The sequence below is a fragment of the Pelecanus crispus genome, chromosome 12 (genome assembly GCF_030463565.1).
Source record: "Pelecanus crispus isolate bPelCri1 chromosome 12, bPelCri1.pri, whole genome shotgun sequence".
Taxonomy (NCBI): domain Eukaryota; kingdom Metazoa; phylum Chordata; class Aves; order Pelecaniformes; family Pelecanidae; genus Pelecanus; species Pelecanus crispus.
In genome coordinates, this window is record NC_134654.1 from 20,436,655 (window position 1) to 20,457,701 (window position 21,047).

The 21,047-nt window shown below is 56.5% G+C and overlaps 1 protein-coding gene across 1 annotated transcript in view; it reads left to right on the forward strand.

The window, feature by feature from the left end:
* Positions 1 to 10,298: 10,298 nt before the first annotated feature.
* The window catches only part of MXRA7 (matrix remodeling associated 7), a 29,334-nt gene continuing 18,585 nt past the window's right edge, over positions 10,299 to 21,047 (forward strand). Inside the window, exons 1-2 of the mRNA XM_075719759.1 lie at positions 10,299 to 10,703; positions 20,708 to 20,768. Coding sequence (XP_075575874.1) covers positions 10,299 to 10,703; positions 20,708 to 20,768 — 466 coding nt within the window. The remainder of the gene's footprint in view (positions 10,704 to 20,707; positions 20,769 to 21,047) is intronic.

Consider the following 21,047-nt stretch of genomic DNA (forward strand, 5'->3'; position numbering starts at 1 on the left):
CGGATCTTGCACCAGAATTTCAGGAGGGGAAGGTGGTATGATTGCTCCAAACACTGAAGCAACTTCAGCGGAGGTGACCACCAACCTGAAGTGTCTTTCATGGTCTTAATCTACATGCATACATCTAAGGTGCAGCACCTTAACCAGCAACAGTCCATTTACTTTTGCTCTGTGTCCGTTACGATGACTGGTAACAAAGATGCACTAGCACCTTGCGATTGGAAGCTCGATGGAGCAGAAGAATCCTAGAGTTTCTTGCACAGCAAAAAACATGGGGAAAAAGTCAGCATTTGCCAGTAATTACAATCCTTTAGGTGCAGGCATGATGTCTAGCACTAGGCAACGACTGACCAAGTCTGACTCTGATATTCTAACAACAGTTGCTGGGCTTTAAATACCAAGCAGTGATAGGGCCATGGGCTCGTTCAGGCCAGTGCAGCTCACATACCTAAATGGCTTTTCTTTGAGGTTATGGGTTCAGACGTTTCCAGAACTTGCAGTGCCAATTTTAAAGGACTGGGAGGGGGACATATTGTTGTTTTATGCTTTTTAAAAATGCAATGTGTTGCTTAAGTCTGTGTAGATGCATTTGTATTATGGCGGGTAAAGCTCTCATCCCCAAGGGATCTGTTGGAGCTGCTGGTTTTTTTAGCAGGGGCTTGTGCTGGTGATGTCAGCGAAGAGGTCTGTCTGGCTGAAGGTGTGCTGCAAGGAAATGATCCTCCTTCTCTATCTGAACAGCACAGCCAGAAGCTAGCTGGGTCGGGGTGCTTCCTTGGGTACTCTCCTGAGACCTAGGACATGGGTATTAGACCTCACTTCAGCCATTCTTGTTTGGGAGAGGAAACTCAAAAGCAGAAGTGGTGTGCGTGTAGTAAACATGCAATAATGCCCAGGCACTGGTAGCAGAATTGAAAAGCGGATTGGCAGCCTTAACTGTGACTTTCTTATACATGTTGGGTTTGATGGAACGCAGAACATTGCTTGTCTGGGTTTTCTGATCTTCTTTTTTTAAATTGTCTCCTCTTCTTTAAACACTCTCTCTCTTCTTGGAGACCAGGCAATATCCTATTGTACAAGGGAATCCTAAATACCTTTGTCAGGATCTCTGTTTCTGAATCTTCTGTGCCAGTCACTTTGTGCAGGAGCAGCATGGTGGTGGAAAAATGGAGAGGGAACGTTTTTTGGTACATTCTTTAGCTGTCCAGACTCCTGAATTTCCTGTGATAGCCAGGCGTAAGTGAGCACGCTTGCTGTGTAGAGTGCTGCAGATTCTTCCACAAGATTACTTAATTTAAAAACAAACAAACAAAAAAAAACCCCAACTTTGAGAAGTACTTTGAGAAGTTCTTTGAGAACTCCTGGCATTTCTCGCCAAGGTTGCCTTTTTTCCTGCCTGATTGAACAGCCTGTATGTCTTCTCAGACAGAGCAGGCTGCAGCTGCTGCCTTCTGGAAGAACGTGAGGACCTGGAGGGGCGAAGGTTCAGAAGTCTCAGCTCTGTCACTGTGAGAGGAGCCCTTAGAGAACTGTCCGCTGCCCTCTTTGGTGGTTTGACAGTATGTCAGTAAGGTGGCTTATGCTGTAGCTTGCAATTGCATTTAGCATGTACGGTTCAATTTTACGGTCTTAAGATCTTACATGTGCGTGAAAGCCTGATCGCTGTGCCAGGAAAGCTACACCTCTGCCACCAGAAGCACAGTGGGAAGATCCAGCGTGCAGAGTATTCTTCCATGCCTGTGAACTCTTCCATGGTGTGAAATAAAACAATTTCAGATTGAAGCCTGTGTTAGTCTCACATCCCTCGCAGAAAAGCGGTGTGTTTGGAATGGACTGCAGGCATCTTGACACCAGCAGTGCTGTACTGACTTCTCCAGAAGGCACTTTGTGATACAAAACGAAGGTGTATCTGTTCAGGCTACCTGGGAATTGGGACTCCTGGGATCTCTGGTTCTTCTGCTTACAGGCTCTTTGCTCAGCCGAATTGGTGAGCTTCTGTCTTTGCTTCAGTAGATGAGGAAAATACCTACCTCACAGGGATGTTGTGAGGCTGAAACATAATTACTGTGTAAGATGCTTTGAAGTTGTCCTCCTACAAAAAGTGTTCCGGACATTTTAAGCAACCTGAGACTTCCTAACGTGGTGTTAGCTTTTTGTAGCAGAAAATGTTGGGGATGTTGTTCAGCTCTCTTGGCCACGTGGTATTCTGTGGCAGCCTTTCCAGAATTGCTGTGTGGTACATAAATTGTAGCAGAACAAGGCTTTTTGTTTTCACCAGAGTTTAACTGTTGGCATTTCATGGCCTGCTCTAAACAGGAGGTCCTGCTAGATCAGGATTTTTTTTTTTTAAATAGGAATAGAATAATTTCTCTCTCATCAGGGAGTCAGCTTCACTGGCCTTACAGGAAGTGGGGGAAGCTGGTGCTTCCCAAGCCCTCGTTCCAGGCCAGGTGAATGAGGAATAAAACTAAACTGTGCTCCCCTTGTGCCTAGCTCCGTGCTTGTGGGAGGCTGACTGGGGAGAGTGGGTTTTGTGCTCTCACTTCTCCAGGCTTGTGCTTCTTGGGGCATCCAAGTCTCTTGTTCCGACCCCTCTGCTTTTGTGTACTGTGAGCCCCTGGATGCAGCAGGCTGCTGTGGTCCAGCACCCAGACCTGCTGGGCCCCTCGTTTCCTTGAGCCCCAAAGCAGCAGCGCTGCTCTGCCTCAGTCCCCGCCGGCGCTTTGCCAGCCCGGCCGTGCTTTGTGGGCTGCCTTGCTCCCCAGGGACAGGCTTAGAGAGCCGTGTGCTGGGTTTGGACCATGGGCTTCCCGACTGTACTGTGCGTATTGGTGTCATTGTCCTGCCTGCTCTGGCGAAAGCTAAAGGGATTGGTGAGCTCTGGCTGTGCTTTTGAGTCTGGTAACCAATACAGGCTTGTCTGCTATGACAGTTCAGGAGTAAATGAATAAATACCCCGTCAGAACTGTAGATGTGAACAGGCGTGCTGATCTCGGCACCTGTTCTCTGCACAAGTGCTGTGGGAGCAGGTGATGCTGAGGAAGCACTGGCATACATACCTTCCTGCCCTTTCCAGCTCGGGTACGCTGGCTCCAGTTTGTCTTCTCAGTTACATTAAGCCTCTCCAAATGCTTAGAAGAAAGACAGCAACCTCTTTCATAATTAACCTAGACCCTTTTCCTCCCTGAATCCCCAGCCATCGTGGGGCAGGAAGCAAGACTGTTGACTGAATCAAATCTGAAATGCCTGTGTGGGCTAATTGTCATGGGAGGTTTTTGGCATCCCCCTTGCAAAGGGGGGAAGGAAAGAGTGTACCGATTCGTTTGACAGTCACACTGTCAGCTCCAAGCCCTGCCACTGCCATTAGCTGCTTTTATCACCCCATCCAGCAGAGCTGGGATACTCTTAATTGTCTTGTTTGGATGATTGTGGTTTTGCTTTTTATTTTAAATAAAGTCAATTATTTTGCATTATCCTGTCGGCTAGTCACTTTTCTTCATATCATGATCTGAAAAAACCCTACAGGTGTACACCTCTGTTTCCCGAAGTACTGCAGTATGCTAAATGGTGTTGAGGTAATAGCTGTGGGGCTGCTTTGGGGACTTTCTCTAGCTCTCCCTCACGTGTGATGAGTACGGCTGTATGGTGGGGTGTGTTTTGGAAGCTGCTGGGGCTGTGGTGGCTTTGGGAGAAGGTTTGTGTCAGTAGCTTTGTTACCAGACTGCAACACGTGCTTTTTGCCCCTCCCCTGTCCTCCCCGGAATGTATTACAAGAAGCCTTGTGCTGCATCTCTCTTGCCACCTCATGCTGCCTCTTGCCAGGGAGGGGCTTTCACCTTCCAGGTGCCGCATGCTGCTTTCAGCTTAGCTTCTAGATAAGACACACAGTGCAGAGAGTCACTGCGGAAGGGCTGGACTCCAAGCAGAGAGCTGACCGACCTTCCCCCCCATTCCTGGGGGTTCATGGAGAGAGCCACCTCCTGTGTGTCTGAAGCTGCCTCTTAATGAATTTGGCTGTGTAGTGGAACAAGGATTGGGGAAGTGGAAAAACTTGTATATTTTGTTAGTGAGCTTTGTTGAAACCAGGAACCATAGGTAAATAAGCTGAAGCAGAGTGTGGGACAGCAGCCTGGAGGCTTTTGAAATATTTATATGAATGTACTGTAGAATGAAACACCTTGAAGAGTAAATGGTTTTGTGGAGACAGCGAGTTTGCCAATTTCTGCATAAGCCTGTGTCTTTCCTTTCCCAAACACTGATGTAAACACTCTTCTTGATTACTGTCACCTATAAAACCAATTTTTTTTTCTCCTTTCCAATTGCTCTTCAGAAGATCTCTTCCCCGTACCCTGTTCATACCCTCTGCTAGATGCTGTCTAGCTCGATGCAACCAGGCAGTCACAATTAGCAAATGAGCCCTCCTCTCCATGTGGGTGCTCTGGGCACATCGGTGCTTGGCATTTAACAAGAACCAATTCCAGAAAATGGCATGAATTGCGGTGGCTGAAAGCAATGTAGAGACATTGTAGAAATGCTTTTATAACATATCTCCTGCTTTTCATTCCCAAGAGAGGCGATTTTGCATGCTCCCAGCTTTAAGAGAATTCCATTGTTCTTCCTGTTTGCAGGTACTGCTGCTACCTCCTTCAGTGCCTCTGTGGTCTTGCAATCTGGCCTTGGTTTATTTTTATTCCCCTGATTTATCTACCTATCTTCCTTTTTGTGACAATTGCAACCTAACGCTTCATTTCAGCAAGGAGGACAGCATACTGATGTTCTTTAATTGCTACCGCAGAGCCAACAGGACAAGGTTACCTGAGTGGGAATGCAGAGGTTGGATCGTCTATGCTGTACTCGTGCTGATGTTCTTGGTCTTTTCCTCCAGTTTGATGTAAAAGCAAATAACTATTGCTATTGCTTTTGTGGCAGTTAGAAAGCCACAAAAGCAAGTCGCAAAGAGAATGGGGCTGCATTCCTACTTGTGTGTTAGCCACGGCACTAAGTAGCTACATGTTTTAAGACTGGTTTGGGATTAAACTAATACACTTGCAGAATCTCACCTTTTTTTCAAGGCATGTAAAGACCCCTCTGTGGGATGGCACCTCCTCTGTTTCTGGAGAAGTGTAAATTGAGGCAGGTAGAGCTGATTTGAAATGTGTTCAAAAGGAAATAATCACTCCGTGTCCCTTCAGGTTTGAGAGCTGGCGGCTCCCACCTGTACATGATGCCTCTAACAGTTGTGTGTCCTCTCATTTAACAGAAGGAGGACCTGAAATGGGGGGCCTGCCATCGCAGCGAGCACCTGTGCAGCCTGCTGGGAGGGGCAGCAGCTGGTCCAGCTGTGTCCCAGCTGTGCCCCAGCTGTGCACGCAGGGAAGGCATACCAGGGCTGGTGGAGAATTTCAGAAGGATTGCTTTTCTGATGCAGTGCTACCTTGTTTAAACCCAAGGCTGCATCTTTTCTCAGCTGTTCTGCTCCAGCCGGCACTGGCCTGGCTGCCAGTATCCATGAGCTTTTGGTTCACTCTTAGGACTTTGAGCTTGTATCAGCTTGCCTTCAAGGGCAAGGCCAATTGTACAGCTGGTTCAAAACTGTGAAGCCCATCAACAGCAACTCAGAGCCTGCCCTAGCTCAGGGACTAGACTGGAAAATGAGTTTTAACATGATGGAAGAAGAGCTGCACTGGGTGAGGCCAGAGGCCTAGGCAGCAGAGGAGTTAGTGATGGTTGCTCAGGGAGAAGGTATAGAAATGAGCACTCACAAGAGAGCTCTTTGGTAATCGTTCCTTTCAGTGGGAGCAAGGAACGGCCATCCCTACCCTTGTGCTGGCTCGGACCTCTTAGCGAGCCAAACTCTTCTTGTGGCGTTCAGTCTTCTGCCACTTGTGAACTGAACCAGCTCTCTGAGCATCGCTGCAGCATCAGGGCTAGCACACAGCCGGGTGCGAAGAAGCCAATTTACAGCCAGCCAGATACCTTAGTGACCACCGAGCCTGTGTAAGCTGAAGAACAGGGTGAGTGCAGTGACATTTCCTGGGATAGCTCCTTATTTCTGGCATCAACATAGAGAGGATGTTGCTCTTCTTGGCAAGGAAAAAGTGTTATCGGTGACTGGGGCTTGCAGAAATTATCTGAGTTTGGAGCAGTTAGAAGACCAGTCTCTGCTCAAGCTTTATGTGAGGTGAAATGGGTTTTTGGAGGACCTGGGAACACAGAATCATCTGCCTGGAATAGGTACCATCTGAAATAGCTAAGGTCCGTGCAAACCAGCAGCAGGTCGTTTCCCCGCTAGAAACCAGCACATATCTGCTCGCCTCACTTCACAGGATCTTGTAGGCCCATGCTTGGGTTACAGCTGCAGTAGAGAGAGGGGTATTGAAACTCGGCTTGCATCAGCTGACTTTCCTGCTTTGGGTGGGAAGGATGCGTCTGTGTAAGCAGAGGACCTCGAAACATCTCCTGCCTGCACAGTCCATGTGCTGCGGGAGAGACTAAGAATGTGCAACGTGGTAAATCAGGTCTTTTCTGTGCCTACAGAAAGCTCTCCCGGCTTCAGCACGTTACACCCGGGAGACTGAGAGCAGTGCTGACCGTAGTGGCCTGGGCTGCAGGGAGCCAGCCGAGCTAAAAACGTCTCAGAGGCAGATCTGCTGGGCAGGATTTAGCTCGGCTGGCTCCCTGCAGCCCAGCGTTTTCCGTGGCGGGGGATGCTCCCCGGAGCAGTTGTCACCGCAGCTCCCCTGAATCCCCCTTTGTGGGTAAAGCTCTTCAGCTGTTACCCAGCCCTTCGCCCCCCTCCGCTGGAGCCGGCAGCCCTGTAAAAGCAGCTTTTGTGCGGGGCCGGGGCTCTCGGCGAGCTGTTTCCCACCCAGCCCCTTCCCCGGCCGCAGCCGTGCAGAGCCGCTCTCCTCCCAAGAGAGGGCAGCGCGCTCGTTCGGCTTCCCCGCCCCGGGCTGCCCAGGGCACGGCTGGCACCCCCGGGCTTCAGCCTGGCCCTGGGCCGGGGGTGCCGCACCCCCGGAGGGTTGCCCTCCCGGGGCCCCCCCTCGCAGCGGTCCCTGTGCAGAGGCTGTGGCAGCCCCTCCGCAGCTCGTCTCTCCCGGAGCTGGCAGGCAGGGGCAGGGCAGAGATCCCTGGTTGGGAGCCTGCCTGGCTGACCCGGCGTGCGAATCCATCCCCTCCTGTCCCGGAGCGTGTGGCTGCGTGGCAGGAGCCAGAGGCATTAATCTTGCTGTTGGGTTGCAGTCCCCTCTCTTTAGTTTTGGAGAGACTCGGTGGCAGCCATCCTTTGGGAGTCCAGTCCAGGCAGCTGTGACACCAGCCCCGCTCCAGGGAAGCACGAGAGAGTTACCACCAGCTTCCACGGGCCACCTTCTCTGCTGCACGTCAGGTTTTCCCATCTACCTTGGCAGTTCAGAGGGGCAGCAGCATATTTTTATGAGCGAGTTGATGGGAGAACCATGCAGATAACCTCTGTCCCTCCCAGTGGGAGCCTTGCTGCATCAGGGCAAGTTTATTCTGTCCAGTTGCCTCCAGAGAGCCATGGAGGGGACAAGAGGATATCACATGGGACCTGCTGGGCCTGGCTTCTGCTCGGGGACCACCCCCATCAGATCGGATCGTGTTCTGCAGGAGAGTCTAGCCCTCACCCCAGGTCTGGATGTGGGGAGCTGAGCCCTGTTGCTGATTCTACCACCTCATTACTGTATGAGGTTAGCTCGGTTAGAGCAGCTGTCCTTGCAGATGCGTCCTTGCTGCTCCTGGCTGTTGCTCTCAAGACCAGGAGTGTTGTTTTTCAGAGTTGTCTGAGCCCTGCAGTTCGCACGACTCCTACGAGTGCAGCTGGTCCCAGCAACCTGATAGCAAATCACTGCAGCTCCAAAGGCAGAAGCCGCTAATGGTCATCTCTGGCTGTAGCTCCCGTTTGGTTCACCCATCAGTGATCCCGGTCTCAGAAGAAGCTGTGAGGGCCAGTGCCTCGTATTTTAAGGTGGTGATAAACCCTGCTTGGGAGGGTACTTGCTGAAGTGCTCTGTCTCTGCACCGGGTTAATGCGTGCCACACACCACTGCATTCCTGTGCAGGCAAACGCCCTCTAACAGACTTCCAACAAAGAGCCATGGAAAATGTACGGTGCCAGGGAAAAAGAGCAGGGGGTGTCCTGGATGTCGGCAGTGATCGAGGGCACTGTGACACCTGCAAAGTCTGCATCAGTGTATAAGGCCAAAACACCCCCAGTCACCCTACTAGCAGGCCACAGTGGCCAGTTTCTGGCGGTCTCGCCCAAAATTCCTCTTTGTCCCCAAAACTGACAGTCCACGTGAGCACAGGACCAAAGACCCAGTCCCGTTGGTGTCCCCACCCTGGTTCTGTCTCTAGCTGTGAGCAATTTCCAGGGTTCAGGGGAGGTCTCCGAAAGCAAGTGGTACACTGGATTTGGGACGATGCCTTTGTGGCTACTGCAGGTGGTCAGCTCACCTCTGAGGTTACTTTAAAAAACAGAATAAAAACAAACAAACCTGATTAACTGCTCATTCCCAAACTGCCTCCCAAAACACAAAGCAATGTATCATATACCCCAGGCTGTGCCAGGCTCTAATCAACAATCACCCTGTCCTGTCAGACAGGCTTTGCCATAAACCCTTCAGCTGAGGCTCTTTGCTCCTTCTGCCCCTGGAAGGGTCTTCCAGAAGCTGCTTGAGAGAGAATTTCAGTCTCGCTGTACTCCAGACCTATTTATACCCCTTTGTATTGATCTGGTGGAGCAGTCCTGGCTGTCACATCCCTCGTGCTTTGACCCTTCAATCTAGCGGGTCAAACTTTCGGAAGCCAGTAGCTTCACCAAGCTAAAGAGTGGATTTGGACAGGAAGGGAGAAGAAGGGACCAAATATACATCAAAAAAGATGCTGAACAAAACAGTGCTGCGATGCTACCAGTCTCTGGATGTTTTGGCTGAGCTCTAGAGCAGCTCTGATGATCTGGGGCCAGGAAATGCAAAGCTGTGCAGGAGAAGGGAAGATAAGTACCATGGTTGGTTGTTACTAAGAATACAATTATCCATACGCTAATGATTGCCTGCCTGATAGGATTACCAATAAAGACAAACCACAGTGAGGATCATGGCTTCACTTCCTTCCTCCCACCCCGGGGATTTAATCCCATCTTTGTTCATGTTTCATTTTTAGCCAGTCAATAAAAATCTCTGCTCCCGGAGATATCTCTAAAACCTTTTCCCTGGGGGAAACTTTGGGAGCGGATTCCCATGTCTGCCCCCCTCGCACACAGCTGGGAGAAAGCTGCATGCTGGTTTTACCCTGGCAGGAATAGCTTAGGCCTTCTAATTTCAGCCTGCTCTGTAAAAGGTTGGCTAATCCTCCCAGCAGTCTCAAGAGGCAGGAAATCCTTGGTGGCAGAGTCTGGAAGGACCTGACAACCCCTTGGCCAGTGTCCTTGGCAGCTTGTGATGGCTTCTGGGCACATCCCGTTCTTTGAGCCTCCTGCTTTTCAGACGCCCCAGCAGCAAGGTGCCTGGGGGGAGGCTCTGGCAGCCCAGCTACTTTCAGCACGCACTTACCTGGTGGGCCTGACAGCAGTTTATGGCACAAACGTGCCACCGATATCACCCACAGCTCCTGGGGAAGGTGGAGCGATGCTCTGAAGCTTGGCGTAGGTGTGCTGCCAGATGCTCTTCATTGGGGGGCGTCAGGACAGCCTTCCTTTGCCCCGCCAGCACCTCCACTGCTCAGCCGAGGGCTAACGAGGTGCAGATGCTCATTAAGCACTACATGGAGGCCAGCTGATGCCCCAACCTGCACAGAGCTCACCGAGCTGTGGGTGCCTGCTGCGAGCAGGCAGGAGACAGAGGAGACCTTTCCAAGTCAAACAGTTACACGTGACACAAGTGTGCGTGCAGAACGGTTTGGGAATGACTTTCTGGATATAGGGCAGCGTCTAACGAAAGATCCTCCTGTCCGGAGCCAGACGCTCGCATCAGGCAGAGCCGGGCTGCCTGCGGGCAGCCTTCCTCGCCCGGTCCCCCCTTGCCCAAATCCCGCCCGTGGCTGCGGCTGTGCGTCCCCGGCGGGCGGGGGGGATCGCTCTGGCTGCCGGCTCCGTGCGGGAGGTGGGTGCCGAGGCCGGGGAGAGGGGGGGCCGGGGCTGTGGGCAGGGCCCAGGCAGATGACGCCGGGTAAAGCCGGCTGAGAGCCTGCCCAGCCCCGCCGCAGGCCGAGCGGGCTGGCCGCGCACCCTCGGCGGCCGCGCAGTCGGGTCGGGCGGGCTCCGGCGGCAGGGCAGGATGGACGTGGCCGTGGACTTGTACCTGGCCGTCTCGCTGCTCTTCACCGTCCTGGCCCTCGTCCTCGCCTCCGTCTTCGTGAGGCTGCGGGGAGGCGCGGGGGAGCGGGCGGCGGAGCGGCCCCGGGAGCCGGCGGCGGCGGAGCCGGCCCGGGAGGGCGGCCCCGGGGGCGAAGCGGCGGCGCCGGAGGCGGCGGGAGCGGCCGAGGGGCCGGAGGACGAGGGGGGCCGGGTGCCGGTGGAGGAGGTCGGGGCGGGCGAGGAGGGGAAGGAGGCGGCTGGCGAGCAGCGGGCGGCGGAGCCGGGCCCCGCGGCCGAGCCCAGCCCCGCGGCGGCCGAGAGCATCCCCCGGCAGCCGCCCGCCGAGCCCCGGGAGCCCGGGCAGCGGGAGGATGCGGAGAGCAAGGTAAGGCCGGCTCCCTGCGGAGCCTCTCCCCGTGCCCCGGGCCCGCTGGGGTCCCCGCAGCCGGTGCCGACCCCCCCATCCCGCAGCGTCCCTTCCCGGCTGCCCCCGTCCCCGCGGGAGGGGCTGGGGGCCGCGGGCGGGAGCGCGGCGCCCGCGTTTGCCCCCCCAACACGGGAGGTCCCGGCAAAAGCCGGGGGCTGCCCTCGGGGTGGGGACAAGCCCCTTGTCCCCGAGGGCGGCAGCGGTGGGGGCGTGTTTCGGGCTCCTTTCCACCACTGCCCCCTAAGGTATGCTTTTAAAAATAATCAAGAGAGTGAAGATTTAAGGGAAGAGAAGCGTTCACCTGTGTGAGCCTCTCCTGTCTGCACATCCAGCCCCTTCCCAGGGGAAGAAGATCAGCTCTTCTCCCAAGAGCTAATCCAGGTGCTGGGGGCGCGCGTGTGTGTTTATTCTTCCCATCTGCATCCTCTTTCTGTGGGCTGCAGCAAACTGTCCCCTTGCCAGCGCAGGGTTCCCTTACGCTGTCCCCGGCCGGCTCTCCTTGCCTGCCCCGGGGAAGGGACTGGCGTCCCCCTCCCTCCCAACCCCAGCAGGACGCTGACCCCTGGCTGAACTGGGGGGGCTGGGGGAGCAGCCGTGTCTATAAACGCCTGGCAAATCCTCCTCCAGCACCGGATCTTGTTTAAAAATAAAAGGGCGACCCAGCATCTGTGGAAAGAGCTTGCTCTGCTCTTGCCTGGCTTGGATGGGACTCGGTGACAGCGCAAGGTGCCTCAACTCACAGTGTTGGTGGCTTTCTCCCAGGGCGGCCCCTTGTCCCAATGGGGGGAAGTGAGTAATGGGGTGGCTCCGAAATCCAGGAGTGGTGCGTCGTCTGTGTGCAGGCAGTGTGTTTCAGCTGGGGAGCGCAGGCCTGGGGCCCAGGCGCCTGTTGGCTATTATTAGCAGTATTTGTAATCCTCAGCGACAGTATCCAGGCTGCTGGGCAGTGCGCAGACAGCCCTCGCCTTGGAAAGCATCACCACTGACTCACTGGACAGCCTTGGGCAAGTCCCAGGGGGTTGTGCACCCCCCTCCTTACCGTGATGCTCTGCAACGCCCAGGGGTGAGCCCTGACCCGCTCTTGGGGCTGCGACGTGGTTCTGCCTCCTGTGTTCCTCCTCACCTCCCCTCATCGTTTCTGAGCCTCAGAGCGCTCTCTCTCCCCTTCCCGGCACCCCTTGGCCGTGGGTACCGCTCTCGAGCTAGCCCCCTCCCTCATCCCAGCATCCTGGAAGCCGCATCTGTCCCTCTGCCGCGTGATTTATTGGTGCCTTTGAGTACCAGGACCTTTGTAAAGCTGGAGAGCCCCTGGGCTGCCATTAGCTGGCTGGGTTCTGGCTGGGCTAGCTCGGCAGCAAAGCTGGCCACCCAGCCAGAGCTGCTGTGGGGCCCGGGGCGCACCCAGCGCTCTCTGATGAAGTGCAGCACCCTGTCGGGACAGATGGCTGTGCCCAGTTCTGCCAGAGCTCATGGGTTCCTCTGCCGTCTCACTAGCTTGAGTCTTCTTGGGAATGTTTCTCCTCCCCTCTGGCTGCTCTTCAGTCCTGATTACTTTGAACAGGCACTGCTGCAATGCTTATTGCCTTCAGAGATGGGCTCATCTCTTTTATCCCTGCTTGAGCACAGTGTGATAACAGGGTTTTGCATGCCTGGAGGCGAGCCCTTACTCAAGGCACAGGGAGTCTTGTGTCCTCCAGAAGCCTGGCTGGGCCCTGTGAGTAGGGTTGTGGCCAGTTTTTCGTCCTGGGAATGGTCACCTCATTGCAGGAGCAAGGCAGGGCAAGTCACCCTGGACCTGAGCAACATGTCTTCAGGAAGGATGGGGACCAGGCAGTGGCTGCGATCTGCGTGGTGATTGAGAGCAGGGGGAAGGGGGAGGGATGTTTCTCACTGCTGAATAAGTGTTTGGGAGTGCTGGCCCACGCATGATCTTGTAGCTGCCAGGACCACTCGGCGCAGGATGCCTGTCTGGGGCTGGCGGTGCTGGGTGGCACGGCGGAGGGAGTACGTGCATTTCCAGCAAGCACCACACACGTGTGAGCAGGGAGCAGCACCCAGGCCGCTGGTCCAGGGGCTGATCCTGCGGGCAGAGTCGGGGAGACCATCCACAGCACTGCAGAGTCTCCCCTGGGTTCCCTCGTTTTGCTCCCTGCAAATATCCTCAAAGTTGCTTCATCTTTCTCCTCCAGCACCGCTTAGGCCAAAGCCCAGCAGTTGTTACAGGCGCAGATGGGACTGGCCTTGGGCAGAGCAGCGAGTGCTTTGCAGGCAGGTGCTGCTGGAAATGCGCCCTATCAAACCTGCCTTGGCTCGGCTGAGGGCTGCGGTCCCCTGATGTGACTCAGCAGACAAGGCTCCCAGACGCTGCCCGCTCGGCTGCGGGCTCCCAGCAGCATCAGGGCTGCTGCAGGCTCAGGGCTTCTTGGTTGACTCAGTACATCAGCAAGCAGAGGGTGTGCTTGGCACTCAGAGAGCTTTCTTTCCTTTTTTTTTTTTTTTTCTCCTTTCTCCCCCCCGCCCTGTTTGCTCAGCATGTACTGCACCGGGCTGGTTCAGATTCACTGCGGCCATTAACCACTCAACCAAAATGCTGATGGATGAACCCGCTCAGGGAGAGCAGCCTTGGTGTGTTTAATGGCTGGCTGGAGCTGTGCACCCCGCTGCTTCCTTCCCTTCTCCCTGCCCATGCAAGCCAGCGTCTGCTGAGCACCCTGAGCTGGGGCAGCTGTGTGGCTCAGCCTCCCTCTTGCTCCCACCTCCTGCCAGGGCAGCCTGTGATGTGCAACTGGCTGCTAAAATCAGTGTGGGTCGAGGCTTCCCTGCCCCTCGCTGGGAGGAACGGGCTGTTGCAGCATTGTGCCCACGGCTATAGAATAAAGCAGTGGCAGAGCAGGGAAAGGAGTCCAGGAGTCCTCGTTTCCATTAACTGCTGGTAGAGGTTCCCCTTGTCTCTGCTGGCTCCCATCACTGAAAAGAAGTTAATTAGTGTGTCGCTGTCTGTTCTCATCCCCAGCTCGTTAACGGATGAGGCAGTGCTGTCAAAGCGATCCCCTAATGAAAAGCTGTTGGGTGGGAACTGCAGCATTGCTGGGGCTGCCGAGTCTTGTTCTTGCAAGAAACAGTCAGCAAACTTCAATTCTCTAATGAGTATTTCTGTTGTGGAAATGGCAGATGGAAGCGACGGGGCAGGGTTTTCCGTGGTGGTCCAGAGCCACTGCTGGGATGCCATCCTGGCCAGGACACTCTGGGGACGGGGAGGGCGAGTGGGCAATGCCAGGCTCTCTGCCAGCACGGCAGCCTGGCTGGTTTGCCAAGGGTTAACCACAGCTGGTGGCTTCAAGCAGAGCAGGGTCAAGTGGGTGACAGCAGGGAGAGAGGGGACAGCTCTGGAGGTGATCTGGCAAGGGGGGGCCTCGCATTTGGAGCTGCCCAGCTCGGCCCGGCCAGGGAAAGTCATGCAAACCCTGCCTGGCCAGGACAGCATGCTGTGCTGTCACCCGGACAGCAAAGGCAGAAAGGGGATGTCACCTGCCTCTTCTGCAAAGCTCCCGTCACCTTTCCCCTGTGCCCCCCACCCCACCTGCGCCTTTCTGGGGGCTCCCAGCACGCCTGGACACACCAGGCAGCAGAAGCACAAACCACCCAGCTCCCAGCAGGGACTCTTTAAATTTAAGAAGTCAGCATCTCCCCCTCTAATGCCTGCTGCCTGTCTTCCCAGTGCCGGAGGGGAGAGGGTGTCTAATTAGCGTGGCTTTAATTGGCGGCTGTGCAGGCTGCCTCCATGCTGCTGCAGGGCTGGGGCAAGAGCTCTGCCGTCCCGCAGCACGGTGGGGAGGGATGCGGTGATGTGCTACCCCTTGTCGCAGCCTTGGCAGCAGCCCAGGCCCCTGCCAGTGGGATGCAGGGCTCTTCTGCCAGACCCGTAACTGCTCGGATGTGCCCTGGCTCTCACCCTGTGCAGTCTGTGCCGATAATGAATGCATCATCTCTTGCAGTGTCTGCAAATTGGGAAGCAAGGCAGGACGTGCGTCACGCCCCCGGGGACCCTGTGCGCGTGTCGTGCCCTCCCCTCCGTCCCAGTTGTGGGGTTGGAGCACAGGGCTGGTGCTGGGACATGGTGTGGGGCATGGTTGCGTTGGGCTTTACATTGTGTCCCCTACAGTGGGTTGGGGAGGTCAGGCTGCTGCTCAGTCCCTTCTGGGCTGGGTACGGCCCCGGGAGCCTGCCCAGAGCCGGTGCGCTGCTGGAGCAGAGGCCACGAGGACTCTTTGCCTTCTGAAGTGCCCACCCACATGAACAGCCGCTGGGTAAGACCTCAAGGCGAGGGCAGGCTTTGCCCGCCCCTGCTCCCTGCCCAAGGATGCCGCCTGGCCCATCCGTGGCAGCAGGAGATGTCCCAGTGTTAGTGCCTGTGGCATTTGCTCACCAGAGGCCAGAGCAAAAAGGGGAGAGCACGAGATGAGCTGGCTGGGTGCACTGCTGGGGGTGCTGCACTGGAGCGTTACACTGCCTGTGGGGACGGGTGCTGCTGAGCCGGGACTTCCTCACCCTGCTGTGGGACGCACCTGTGTTTTCCTAATGAGACCTGGTGCTGCCTGCCCCCTCGCCAGGGGCGGGATGGCTCCGGAGCTTCAGCGGGGCTCTGGCCGCTCTCGGGCTCATCCTTGCCCGCAGCGGTGGCGGGGGGACTGGTGGGAGCAGATGCGGGGGTCTGGGCAGGGGTCAGACCTGCGAAGCGCTGCCTCTGCAAGAGGCAGGACCGTCGCCCGGGGCAGGAAAACCACTCTCCTTCTGTAGCAGCTGCTTCTCTGTCTGGTGGGAGGATGGAGAGCCCCAGCGATGGGGTGAAGGGGAGCTGCCAATGTAGCAGCTGCTTTGCTTTGCTAAACTCTGCCCAACATTATTATTTATTCTTTTTTTAAAGGCTTCTTCCTTCCCCTTTTCCTCCCAGCTTTTCTCTTTCTGGCTGTCTGTCTTCTGTCTGCTTTCTTTCCCTCTTGCAACATCTTGCATCAGGCTTGGAGCAGAAAGTGCAGCCATAAATGGCAACACACAGGGCCCAGGAGTTTAATCCAAGACAATTTTCTCCCCCTACTTTGCAGCCTGGGATCTTCCCTTTTCCCGGAGCTGGAGCGGGGCACTCATTTGTCCCGGTCCTGTCCATAGATGCTGGGGCTGTCCCTATGACTGAGGACAGGGAGAGGAACACACCAGCCCCATGAGCTCCTCGAGTCCCTTCTGAGAAGGGAAACCCATTGCTCAGAGGGGTTTGCGCCGGGGATGGAGGAAGCGGGGAGGAAATGTCCAGAAACGAGCTGAAAAGCAGATGATGCCGTGATGGGGAGCCTGGCCTCCTTCTGTACGGGTGGGAGAGGGCTCACACAGCAGCAGAGCCACGAGGGAGGCTTTTTGGGGGACAACGCCAAGCTCCTGCGTCTGAGCCATCTTCCTCTGGGTAACTTGGGGCTGTCTGTGGTTGGGGCTGCCCATGCCCAAAATGTCCCTGGGGGTCTTGTCCTCGCTCCTGACTCAGCTCCATGCGCGGGCGTCTCGCTTGTTGGCTGTGAAAGCTGAAGGGCAAAAACGTGTTTCTGATGATTCAACAAATGCTTCAGCTCCAAAGCCAAGAGCTGCCAAAAGCCAGGACAGATGTATTGCTGCACTGGTATTTAAGGTAAATGACTTGTTGGATTTTAACCCTGCGGTGGCAGGCGCTGGGCTTTCCAAAGCCCCTGGCAAGCTGTGCAGAGGTAAGACTTGGACGTCAGCAGGCACGGGATGTGCTGTGAAGTGGGCTGGGTCCACCCTGCCCGCAAGCAGGAGCAGGCAGGGAGTGTAGGGCAGGTTCCCCACCCCATGTGGCCTCCGGGCCAGGCAGCTGCTGCCGAACGTGTCCCCTTGCCGATGCCAGTGGCAACATGATCTTTGTTTGCCGCAGCAGCTGGCCTGGGCAGCCCGTGTCAAGTCTCCTCCAGATGCTCCCGGATAATGACGTGCGCAGTCTCCCTGCAGTGCTTCTTATTGCCCTTTTCTTTTCCTGCGGGGAGGCTTTCTTGTTCGGCGTGCAACTGTGGAGAGATGTTGGCTTGCGGGCTGGCAGCTGGAGCACTTTGGTCCCTGTTTCTCCAGCAGCTCCTGCTGCTGTCTGGCCTTGGTCCATGCTTCCCTCGCTCCCCACCATTCGGAACAGTCCCTCTGTATTGCCCCTGGGCTCTGTTTCGTATAGGAGAGCAGTGCCTGCGGTGCCATAGTATCCTCTTTGGTTGTCAAGTCTCCCAACATTGCCCCAACACCTTCCCCCTCCGTTTTTTGGCTGCAGAATGCTGCCCTGCTTTTGCAGAGCATCCCATGCCTGGGGCACAGCAGCCCCCGGCTCAGCTGCTCTTACCCCACGGCTGCGAGGGGAACCGGCACAGCAGCATCCACCGGCCACGGTAGGGCTGAGGAGCCCTGAAATCTGGGGCAGGCTTCCTGGGGCTGTTGGGATGCTGTCCCGGCTGGCAGGGGCTGCAGGCACATCCAGGCTTGGGGTGGGGGTTTTGTCCCTGCTGACCGTTTTTCAAGCCAGCCTGGAGGCTGCTCCCAGCCCGGCACTGGTATTTTCGCTGCAAGGCCAATGGACGCGATGTCCCCGCTCCCTGCCCACGCGTATCCTCCTCCACAGCCGCCCTCGCGGTGCAGCAGGGAAAGGTTCAGCTGAGAAGCATTTGGGCTGGGAGAGGGTAGGGGAAGGGAGGCTTTGCGTGGGGGTCAAGGTCAGTCTGTGTTCAAAGCTGATGTGGGGCCAAGAGGGCAGGGAAGCCCCATCTCTGGGATTGCAGCAGGGGGACGAGGTTTCAAGGGGGTATTACCCTGCGATGGAGAGGGCAGCTGGCAGAGCAGGCCCTGCAAGCGTTAACAAACTGAGCACACTGTGCTGTTCCTCTCCTCTCCCCTCCTGCTAGCCCTGATCTGCCGCATCAGCATCCCGGGCAGCTGGCAGAGCAGGCCCTGCAAGCGTTAACAAACTGAGCACACTGTGCTGTTCCTCTCCTCTCCCCTCCTGCTAGCCCTGATCTGCCGCATCAGCATCCCGGGCAGCTGCCTCCAGCCCTGCCAGGACACCCGGGCAGCAGAGCCCGGTGCTGGCCGAGCTGCTCCCCCTCGCCGATGGCTCCTTGCAAGGGTCCTGGTCCCGCAGGCTGGGGCTGCCACAGGGGGCAGCTCATGAGCTCCAAATCTGGGCTCCGGGGCTGGGCACTGAAGGTCACTGGTGTTCCTCACTCCAGCAGTCATGCCATGGCTCGGCACGTGGATTGGAGGCAGCATGGGCTCAGGCACTGGGGCAAGGCGGGCTGCCGGCCGCGTCCGGACATCTGTCCATGTGTGCTGATGCTGCTGGGGCTGGTTGGTTGAGCATGGGGAGGGCTCGGGGGCGTTTGTGCTCAAAGCTTTTGCCTCTTTCCAGATCCCACCTTTGGGTGCCTCACCTGGGTCCAGCCTCGGGCACATGGGACAAGTGGAGGATGGATGCGGCCATGCAGCGCTTTCCAGCAAGGCAGAGGTGCGTGGGAGGGAGAGCCAGCCTGGGGAGGGTGGCACAGCGAACAGTGTGCTGGTGTCTCTGCATTGATGGGACATTGTCCCAGGGTAGCAGTGGCCATTTGGGGAGGGGGTGCAGAGCTTGCCCGCTGTGCTCCCCCCCGGGGGTGTTTGGGTGGGTTTTTAATGGCTTGGTTTGTTTAAAGCAGAGAGAAACAGTGCTCCAGGTGTAACTGTGCTTCTTGGAGCAATGCCTGGCTCCTGTGGGGGGTTAGTGAGCGGGGTCGTGCTAAGGTGGCCTGGGGGGCTCTGGCAGCGGGGCAGCAATGGGTGCGCGGGAGCAAGCAGCCCCAGCAAGGCGGACGGATGGGGATATCGAGGCCGGGGCTGCAGTGCGGGGGGAAGGGAGGTGCTGGCATCTGCCTCTAAGCCATCCAAGCAGAAAAACGTTGCGCTGCAGTGAGCTACTGGCTGCCATGAACAGGGGGTTCCTGGCACAGCCACGGCCACAGCACGTTGCTGTCGCCTGCCAGCCTGGCATCCCTGGTGGCTCCCTCTCTGCTCCCATCAAATGTTTCTTCCTCGGGGTTGGAGAGAAGATATTTTCCTTTCTTGGAGGCTTGGCACCCAAATTTCTTTCTTGCTTCCACTAAACGCTCAGAAATGCTCAGTTCCTAATGCCTGGGCAGGAAACAGGCTAAAATATCCCTCTTGTGCCGGTTCCTGCAGGGTCGTGTCTCTCTGGGGGCATCCTGGCTCACAGGTTGAAACAGATGTGATGGGGAACCACTGCCCCAGGCTTGTGGCCGAGTCCCCAGCTGAGCATCCCCTCCCCGCACCCTCCCTGAGGCCTCTCCTTTGGCTGCTGCCCCACTTCCAGCCATCCCCGGGGGAAGCCCGGGTGCCCGGGAGGAAGTGCCCATGTTTGGAAGCATGGCCCAAAATAGTGGTGGCCACCGAGGGCGGGGGTCTCGGCGGCATGTCCTTCTGGGGAGCCCGAGAGCAGGGTGGCGAGAAGAAGCCAGAGAAGCAGCCAAATGGCTGTGAATAATGCGCATTCCTCACCGATGACAAACTAACCTAGTTCTGGGTCGGGGCTGCATACCACTCTCCAGCAGTTTATCTAAAACCATGCACTGCAAAAGCCAGCGCTCGGGTCTGTGCAGGGACCTTCTCGGACCCTCTTCGTTTCCCTCGTGTCTCCTTCACTGTGACTTTTCCCTTGTCCTCAACAGCGTGGCGGCTTGCCAGGCTCCCCCTGCCATGCTCCCTCCCCTCTCTCCCATGTGCTTTGCCCTTTGCACACCAGCCCCATCACTTCAAATCGAATGCATGGGGCTGGGGAGGATGCAGGAGGATGCGTGCTCCGAGGTGCTGTCGACCTCCGGGCTTAGCTCATGGGGGTTTGCAGCCAGGGTGCTGGATGCTGCTGCGCTTTGTGCAAGGAAGGCACGTACGTGGGGGCATTGCCATGTGTCCCTGTCTTATCTCCAGCACTGGAGCAGTCCTCTCCCTCCCTGTTTGCTGTTTGCGTGACTCTCTGCTGTGTGTACCACGAGGGGAAGGAATCTGGGCTTGATAAACTTGTTGTAGCTTGTAGGAAGCAACCCCACAAAACTTCCAAAATTGCTTTGCATTTATAAAAAATAATGTGCTGTCGCTGCTCCTGTCTGTGCTCCAGAGATCAGCTGTGCCACCGCGGTGCCTGTGGGCAGGAGTGTCTTGGAGGAGCGAGGGGCCGGGGGTCCATGGGCAGCAGCCAGTGGTGTCTTGGGGGGGTTGCTGCCAGGCGAGGCTGGGAGGGCTCCTGGCAGGGTCCCAGCACGAACCCCCCAGCGCTGCCTTCCACCGCTGGTCCCGGCTGGCAAGTGCTCCTGCGCTTCCAAGCAGCTGCTTGGCCCGTGGCTGCAAGGTGGCTTTTGCTGGGGACCTGCCTTTTCCTAGTGCTGGGGTGGTCCGTCCAAGCCTGGCCTGAGGGCACACAGGAGAAGTCCCCGTGGCTTGTGGCTCAGTTCCCTGCACATCCCGGGGCAGGGTGGAGGGCGCAGGGGGTGCTGGTGGCGGGTGCCAGCCCGGGAGGGTGCTCGGGCACAAGGCTGTGCCTGGGGACACCGGGATAGCAGGGTCTTCTTAAAAACTTTAATATCCCTTCAATTAGGGGGAGGCATTTGCATTTTGCAGGCTTTGGGTGGGAGTGCAGTAAGCAAGGCCAAATCCCCGCCACTGACAAGCGAGAAGAAAGCAGGCTAACGAACCTCACTCATTAGTGAGCATCATTTTGGCCTATTCCATGAAGGAGGCACGGAAAGGGGTACCCAGCCCTCGTCTCGGGAGCTCCAGTCTCTGCCTCCCAGCCCTGCAGGCTCTGGTGCCGTGGTTGAGCACAGGTTATTTAGCACAGCACCTTCTCCTCATGGCTGCTCTGTTTTTACCTCCTCCAGGAAGAAGATCCGGACTCAGAAAACGAGAAGCTGGTGGTGAGAGAACCAGAGGATGAGGATGGTGAGTGCCGAGCAAGCCAGCACCCTGCGGGGAGGGTACAGACGGGTCTGAGGGGCTGAAGCCCAGAGTGCTTGGGGATGGTCTCCTTCCTCTGGGAGATGCAGAGGAAATTCCTACCCCAGCAGCAGCTGCTATTTACTTCCCCAGGTGCCCCTGGGCTGTTTGCCATGGGGTAGCTTTGTGAAGAAGCTGCCCCAAAAGCTCATTGCTCGCATCCAGGACGATCTCCAGGGGCTTTAGTCAGAGCCCCGTTTAACTGATTAGCCAATTAGTTGATTG